The sequence below is a fragment of the Asparagus officinalis genome, chromosome 3, assembly GCF_001876935.1.
Source record: "Asparagus officinalis chromosome 3, Aspof.V1, whole genome shotgun sequence".
Taxonomy (NCBI): domain Eukaryota; kingdom Viridiplantae; phylum Streptophyta; class Magnoliopsida; order Asparagales; family Asparagaceae; genus Asparagus; species Asparagus officinalis.
This window is the reverse complement of record NC_033796.1, coordinates 72,457,972-72,467,192: the sequence shown is the minus strand read 5'-3', so window position 1 is coordinate 72,467,192 and position 9,221 is coordinate 72,457,972. Positions and strand designations below refer to the sequence as shown.

General features: G+C 35.7%; 1 protein-coding gene across 1 annotated transcript in view; it reads right to left on the bottom strand.

Moving 5' to 3' along the window:
* Nucleotides 1-9,221, bottom strand: part of LOC109834322 (RAB6A-GEF complex partner protein 1-like) — a 41,142-nt gene that overhangs the window by 31,777 nt on the left and 144 nt on the right. Inside the window, 4 exon segments of the mRNA XM_020402321.1 lie at nt 1-65; nt 155-303; nt 8,932-9,039; nt 9,120-9,221. The exon segment at nt 9,120-9,221 is cut by the window's right edge and continues 10 nt beyond it. Coding sequence (XP_020257910.1) covers nt 1-65; nt 155-303; nt 8,932-9,039; nt 9,120-9,221 — 424 coding nt within the window.

The window sequence follows — 9,221 nt, the reverse complement described above, 5'->3', positions numbered from 1 at the left end:
CAAGTTGGAGATGTCCATTTGAAAGTCCAAGGAGCATATTTTTATTGTCACACACAAAATTGCTCCTGGAAGACAAATATCATATGATACATCAAAGGAAGTACTGTCATTGGACCACAAAAAAGTTGACGTGACGTAAGGAAAGAAATCATACATTGTTAAGCTTTGATCAGAAAAGGGTGTCTTCTCAACAATAACAAGGGATATGTTAGCAAGACATAACCCATTGAGTTGCTTCCCTCCAATTAGAAGTCGCTTTCCAGAAAAATGGATCTTATATATGTGTAGGAATAACGAAGATGTCTGCAGCAAAACTAATTAGTAAAAAGCCAGAAAAAAGAACAAGATGTTAAAATCATAAACTGTTTTCTACGCAAATGGTCATAGCATACAACAAGAATTTTTCTGGGAAAGATCAGAGACTGCTGCTTGCGGTATACAATATTTATCTATCATCTGCAGGTTGGACCAGTTTGGATAAACTTAAATATTAAAACTAGCAAGTAGTTTACTGAACACATTTCCCTAATTCAAAAAGTAAGTAGTCGAAGACATAGCTCAAGCTAGATATATCTACACAGGCATTTCTCGTTTTACGACTATCGATAAATCCTGTTAGTTTTTCTTTCCTTTCCTTATATTTTCTTTTTGAATAGTAGTAGTATCTCGATCTATATCCTGGGACCTTCAGTAAACCAAAGCACCCCTTGCCACTTAGCCAAGCTTTGTTGACTTCGGTAATTTTGATAATGTATCATCTTAACTTTTCCATTACGACTTCACTTTTCAACAAAGTTTTTGCGTGAGATTGGACTTAATATGATTCAGGATACACAAAGTTTATGGTTCTTTATTCAATAAAGTACTGAAATCATTATTTCAAGGATTCTACTCCTGTCCGGGATATATTAAGACACTAGACATAGCCCACTTAAGCAGTTGCATATTCACTTAATATCTCATTGTTGGATAGTGGGATTGTAGTGCATCAGCGATTTGAGCAATTACGCAACCAATCAGATTTAGTTAAGCTCATAGGACAACACATTTCTTGATCGGTTCTATTATGATGTCCTCAACATTTTGAGGAGAAATATAAAGAGAATATCTATCATGGTCTACTTGGGACAACAACAGCCATTTTTTTCAAAGAGGAGAAGCCTAAATCCATTTAAAATACCAGCATATTGTTCAGTTGCATTTCTAACTTTACATGAGTTAAGCATTTTTCATTTTTTCCTAGTTGTGTAGTCTCTTCATTCCAGGCATTCATATTATTAAAAACATCATTACATTTTACAAGGCAAGCTTTTGTTCGCAGAAAATTTCGGTCTTTTTTTTTTTTGAATTGTTAACTACCAAGAGACAGGCTAGTCGTGAGGCTCATACTACTAGTCACATCAAAGCAAGTGCACCTCAACGCTCAACGCTCCTATCTCCTGATACATATATATAAGATTTTATGGTTATGGAGTGGCAGCTCATTTAGTAAAATGAACTACCAAGCAAGAGATAGAAGTGATGAGACCCCACCTTTTGATGTGAGTCTGTGACTAGTAGGGTGGATCTATCCACATGGCTATCTCTGCGTAGATATTTACAAAACATATATATATATATACTATAGTATAATATATATATATATATATATATATATAATATATATATATATAATATATATAATATAACTCCATCCCTACACATGTTATTATGTGTGTCTGTGTGTGCGCGTCTATAATATGTGTGTGTGTATGATAAAAGCCAGCTTGGGCTTTTTTGAAAAAAACACAGCTCTTCAAAATTCGTGCCCTCCCCTAAAACCACATCCAGATCTGAGATCCAGTTTCCTCTCCCCTCCAAGACCCTCTACTCCTCCACGATCTCAATCCCCTCTCTATCCACCTCCTCCCCTCCCCTAACCTCATCCCCACTTGTGCTCGCCCCAACCCCAGCCCGTCCCCGTCCCCAAACCCCTGCCAACTCCAGCCCCAACCCTCCCCCAACTCCACCCTGTTCTCCGATCCCCAAGCAGCCCCAACTCCGCCATCACACACATCGCCACGACACCGTCACCGCCACGACACCCACCACCGGCCGAGAAAATTCCCTCTGGTTCGTATCCGGTTGTTTCACTCGGCTCCAATTTAGGCAATTTGAATAAGTGGGGTTTTGGAATTTGTTCTGTTATCTTGGTTGGGAATTTGGGGGGATTAAGGTTTTGAAATTCCTGTAAAGATTGTATTTTATGGGGAAAGTTCATAATTTGGGATATTGTATCATAATTGACTCAAAAAGAAAAATATGTCTTTGTTCTTCCTGTGAATTTCAGTAATTTTACATTTTTGGGTTATTTGGCTCGAATTTCAGTAATTTTTTATTACAAGCAGGTATTACCTCATTGATTTTAGCATTCTTGGAATTATGGATTATCAATGTATTTGGTTATTTGGCTCGAATATTAGTTGCATGAAGTGAATATTAAATTCATGTTAAATTGTTCAAATTTGGCAGATTGAAATGGCTTCATCATCAACTGTGGAAGGTAACTCATGTGTTGAAGTGGATATTAGATTCATGTTGAAACAATGCGAGTGTGGAGAATTATCGGATGTGAAGATAACGAAGTCAAACAAGAACAATAACCGTGGTAGAATATACTACTCGTGTAAAAGGCAAAAGTGCGGTTCGTTATTAGGCTGGTGCAAGATTTCATCAATTGAACAAGTACCACCTGTCATTGCCCCACCAGAGGAGCATGACTTAGTTATTGCACGTGAACAAGTGCTGTGGAAATGGCTAACTGTTATAGCTTTTTTGTTGTCTATTTGTTTGGCCATAAAAGAAATTATGTGATGTAACTTTTGTTTGGTCATAAAAGAAATTGGCAGATTGAACGGGATGAAACCATCTTGATGTACTGGAATGGAATATTTTTCTTGAATGGAATATACAAGCAATTCAAGCATTGTTATCTATTTGTTGTCCATTTTTCAAAAGGATTCACACAATTCATTCAAAAAGTCAATATTAAACTAAAGGATTCACACAAATCTTCAAAAAAGCAATATTAAACTAAAGAAATACTCCTCGGGTTCATTCAAAAAGATTCACACAATTCTTCGAACACTTAATCTTCAACTAGGGATCAAGAAAACTAACATTTAGGCTTATATCATCCCCATCTTCACTTGATGACCCATTATCCTCTTGCAAATTTGTATCACCGCATGTAGAAGACCAACATTATATTATATATATATTTATATATATATATATATACACACACACACATCAAGAGGGATACTAGAATGTAAAAAATAAGACAACATAAATAATAAAAGAATTATTACTTACGGATTTATCAGTGCCGAATAATTTCGCTTATCATGTGATTAGCCTACTTTACCACGCCTATGGCAACGTCAATCTTTTTTATTTTTGGCTCTAGCCATTGCTTTCTCTTTTCCTCCTTCCAACGTTTTGCCGCATCCTTTTGCTCACACTTGATCGGGTTCATTAAAACTATTTTGAAAAGTACAAGAACCATGTGTACTAGTACCATCACCTATTATCTTACTACCTATTGGATTATTTTTCTCGGTGAAGCTCATTACAGTCATGCGGCTACTAAGAAATTGGTCAATTTGCTCATTAATACTACGGAATCCATCGGTAAACATCTTCCTTGTTTCTTCACATACGAGGGACTTGTCAACTAAATCCAAAGATGATTGGATAAATTAACTCCGCGTTAAAATATAAAAATTATCAGGGGTTATCTGCATACCTTTATCATCATCCACTGTCCCAGATTTTACAGACTTAATCCACCTCTTTAAGATGTATTTATCGAGCAATATTTCAGGACCAAATTTCATCAAATATGAGATAATGTGCATACATGGGAATCCGGTGCTTTTGAACTTTTTACAACTACAAGAAACCAAATCCAAGTCCTTGTCGTAAACGATTTCGCGAACTTTACTTATTGCGAGCTTCTTTCTTTGAATTTGATACACACTTTCCCTAACAAACTGCAACTTGTAGTTAAAGCTATCGCACACTTCATGCTCAAACTTGTAATACATCGCATTCGTGTAAATATCAACCATTTGCTCCAAAAAGTTATGATTTATTCTAAGTTTAGGTTTCTCAATTACATCTTTGTGATCGGCCATCAACTCCTCATGACGTTAGCACACTAGTCCCCTACCAAATTGTATCATAAAATCCACCAATAAATTATTCAAATTTCTTAAAAATGCATGTCCACTTTCTGCTCGTTGACTACTTAACATGTCAGCTGAGAAAACATGATTAACATATGCAGGAATCCATCTTGACCGAAGTTCATATTGGTCTTGCAACCACTTGACATGTCAGCAAAGAAAACGTGATTAACATAAGCAGGAATCCATCTTGACCGAAGTTCATATTGGTCTTGCAACCACTTGTTTCCTTCTAACCAACTTTTCATAATCAGACTTTCCCATTATAAATCAAATTCTTCAAGAGTCTCTGATTTCCAAATGCAAGCCGAGAACTCACTCTTATAAATATTATACTTCATTGCATCAATTTTCTCAGAAAACTTCATTAATATGTGTCAATTACAATACTTGTCAAAAGAATTAAATAAAGTGTTAAAAAGAAAGGTTATGTATATAAATATTTTTAATAATATATACAAACTATAATACCTGTGAAAAGTATTTGGAAGAATAAGAGGGAATGCCTTAGTCATAGCTGGGTCTTGATCGGTAATAATCATCTTCGGGGAACCACCAGGCATACTTTCCAAAAATTGATTAAATAACCATACAAAATCATCAACGCTCTCATGATTTAAAAATCCACAAGCAAAAATAATTGTTTGACCATGATTGTTAACCCCCATTATTGGTGTAAATATCAGGCCATAGCGATTAGTGTAATAAGTAGTATCAAAGATTACAACATCACCGAAAAATTGTAAGCCCGCCTTGAACTTGCATTGGACCAAAAATAAGTAATTTTTTGTTCCTCATCGGCCTCAATTTGAAAAGTAAACGAGGGATTCTTTCCTTGTTCCGATTTTAAATACTCATAAAACATTTCACCATCATGCCCCTTCGTATCAACACGTATATCCCTTTCATGATTATACAAATCTCTTTGAGTGCACCCAATATTTTCTATACCTCCAGATTGTACTCCAAGAAAACTAAATTGTTGATGTTAAGATATATTCACCATGTACAACTGTTTAGTTAAATATTTTGTTGAGGCTGAAATGTTACGATGGGACCTTAAAAGATGAACCTTTGATGGTGTTGATAGCGGGTGATTGTGCTCCTCATTAAAAATAATAACAATGTATTTTTCAGGGTTTGATTTTAAAACTGTAATTTTGGCAGTACAATCCTCAGCTAAGCTTCCTCGATGTCTTTTTTTTCCAACATTCGTGATTCTTGAAGATTGTTTAAAACAAACATACTCCTTTTCTTCTTATTTCACCACTTTCCGGCTCTTTCTGAGTAGTCCAAGTCCTTACACTAAACCCAGCTGCTTTACCATAAGCATTGTAGAATGTCACAACATTATCTATTGTATCAAATTCTTGCCCTTTTTTCGCCTCAACTCATCTGATACTTGAGGAGTATATATCAAACTATCGTCATCCAAGTTTACTTCATTAGCTTCATTATTCAAATTTTCACATCTCACCCCTACTTCATCCAAGTTTACTTCATTAGATTACTTCATTAGCTTCATTATTCAAATTTTCACATCTCACCCCTACTTCATCCAAGTTTACTTCATTAGCTTCATTTTGACAGCTAGCCCCTACTTCAGTGTCATCTCACCCCTACTTCATCCAAGTTTACTTCATTAGCTTCATTTTGACAGCTAGCCCCTACTTCAGTGTCTAAGTTTTCCATTTCTCACAAAAAATTATAATTGACCTATATAAAATGCATATTTATTTTAAATTTTCACATCTCACCCCACATATTCAAATTACCTCAATTGGAGCTGAGGGGACAACCGGATACGAACCAAAAGGAATTTTCTCGGCCGGTGGTGGGTGTCGTGGCAGCGGCGGTGTCATGGCGACGGGTGTCGTGGCGGAGTTAGGGCTGCTTTATATATATATATATATATATATATATATATATATATATATATATATATATATATATATATATATATAGAGAGAGAGAGAGAGAGAGAGAGAGATGGACAGAGACACACACACATAATACATGTGTAGGGATGAATGTAATCACCTACGCACATAAATAAGTGTATCAATAAAGTTTCTTCCTAGAGATCAATAAAGTTCTACCTTATGTGAGTGGATAATGGATGGAGGGAAGCATTTTCATTTGTTTTTTGAGAAGTCATTTATAATTAATTTTTTTCTTGCTCTAGGCTATCTGACACATCCCTTCTTTGTATGGGTCAAATGGTCAATTAACGAAACATTAATACATTAAGCTTGCTTTTACTATAAAATAGGAACATTGTGTTAATAATAAAAGGAAACAACTATACCATACTCGTATGATGTGATTGACGACATGTTAGTTGGAGGCATTTTAGTAGCATGAAAACAATGGAAAGGAAGACAAATCCAAACATTAGACCAACATGGAGAATTGGCACCGCGTAGTTCATCTCTTTGCACTGACCCTGAACTACTCTTGAATAAGCATGAGCTTGTTTGGTGAAGGCCTCTTTGTAGATATGTATATTGACTTAGAATGTTCAGAAAAGAGGAAGCCCAACTGGGGTTTAATGGGCCTTAAACAGGGGTTGAGAATCAAATTAAACCAAAAGCTTACGCTGTTATGTAGCCTTAACTTCTATTTAAGTAACTCTTTCTTAATTTTTGCAATATGGGACTACTCCTACACATTAAATTTCAACAATATCTCCCCCTTTTGCTTTTGAGTATGGCTCAATTATCCACGATAACCATGGCCGCATGAAGAAGGCGGCATGACTACTAAATCTTCCACCGCTTTTTGAGGGTCACTTCCACGGGCATCTCGGGGGGAGGGGGGCAACCATTATCTATGGGCTAATCTGACTTTGGTCTAACCAATAACTGTGCAGCAACAACATGGTCCGAAAACATCCATAGGATCTTTCATCGCCTGTGGGCTAACTAGACCACATGACTTGGTCAAAACAGGTATCTATTAGAGTTGCATGGCATGACAAGGTTCGTAGGATTTTCCACCATGTTGAGGTGAATGTGCTAATCTAACCTCAGGCATTCTACCAACACATTCGGTTTTCATTAGACCTCACTCTCCTTGGGCCACAACCTAGGCTCCAATACCACTTATTGGGACAGATCGGGCTCAACCGAGAGTTAATGGGTCTTAAATACATGTTGATAACTAAATTAACCAAAAGCTTAAACTATTAGGTATCAGACCCAACTTCTATTTAAGCGGCCACTCTTTCTTGATCTTTTCAATGTGAGACTATACTCATAGTTGAAATTCCCACATGAGCTTGTTTGGGGTCCAACTATTCACACTCCCAAACAGTAACTTTGAGGGTGTGTGAGGACAAAATTGCCCTTCTCCCAAACCAAAACAGGCCAAGTCCATTCCAGAAACACCCTCAACATCAAAAGGGCATTTTCGGCAATCCAACTCCCAAAATTACTGTTTGGGAGTGGATATAGATCAAAAGGGCATTTTCGGCAATCCAACTCCCAAAATTACTGTTTGGGAGTGGATATAGCAAACATGGCTTGTTTGGTCAAGATCTCACTATTGATATGTATATCGGCTTAAAATATCCTAAAATGCTTAAGAAATAAATGTGGGTTAAAGCTTATCTGATACAAGTGTGGGTAATGGTTTTAAGAACTTTCTTTTTTCTTTGCTTGCTAATGCATATCATGTAAGTTTTCTTCTTAACATAGAAGACATATTAATTATCTTCTAGTACCCCCAACCCAATAGATATTACATGATCTTCATATTTTGAAGGGCTTTGCATAGTGTTTCTAGAAATTATAGAACATGTTGACTCACAACACATCCAAATTATCTCTAGCAGTTAAATATTATACAGAATTATCTTACATTACTTCCAAATTGTCTCAAGTATTCAAATATTTCAGAAATGCTATAGGGCCAAACAAAAATCCCAAAATGTTTACTAAGGGGGGGTTAGTCACATAGAACTTAAAATTAGAACTGAGATAATCTGTGGGATAAAATTTTAAGGTGTTAGTCATATAGAACTAAACCTAGAACAAAATTTTAAGGTGTTAGTCACATAGAACTAAAACTAGAATAAAATTTTACAGTGTTAGTCAAGCAGAACTTTAACAAAACTAGAATTGGGATAATTGTACAAAATTATCCCACTTTTTTTATTTTTCTATACAAAAATGAGAGTTCTAGTCTCTCAAATTATTCCAAGTTTTAGCTTGGAACTATGTGGTAAAAAACTAGAACTCGTATTTATTTTGTTATTTTTTATTTTTTTTTCTTTACTTATTTCCTATTATGGTTATCACCATCATTAGACCATCATCATAATAATAATTGTCAATATCTTATAGTCTAACCAAAAGTTATTTAATAGTAACGAACATTCTTGTAAGCAATTATCAATTAATAATAGTAAGTTTAAAATACATAAATAGTATTTATATCTTCAAAATGCATAAATATATACTTCATGATTATAAAAATTTATCCCACGTTATTTTATCAAAATATCCTGCTTCACAAAATTGTTCCTAGTTATCCCACTAAAATATCCCACTAGCGAAATATTATTCCACTTTAACAATTATCCCATTTTGCATGAAAATGTCCCAATTTACTAACACCCCCTAAGAAAGCTTTACGGAAACAAATTCAACGTGTAAATTCATAATGCAATCAAAAATCAAAATCAGAAGCAATCACTTACAAGCACAGCAATCGTTTTGGTATCAGGACTCCAAATCGCCTGCAAATTCCCACCCTCCCTCTGAATCGACTCCTCATCTCTCGCATACTTTCCCAATCGAACCTTATGCTGATCCAGCACCAAATCTCACATCTTTAAGTCAAAAAATCGAAGAAAAATCGTAAGTTAGGGTTTTAAGGATTGCGAACCTGAGAAGAGCTCCAGAGCTCGAGACGAGTGGAGGTGACGACGAGGAGAAGGCGGTTAGTGGTCTTGATGTAGAGGATCCGACCCGATAAGGAGCTGCCGGG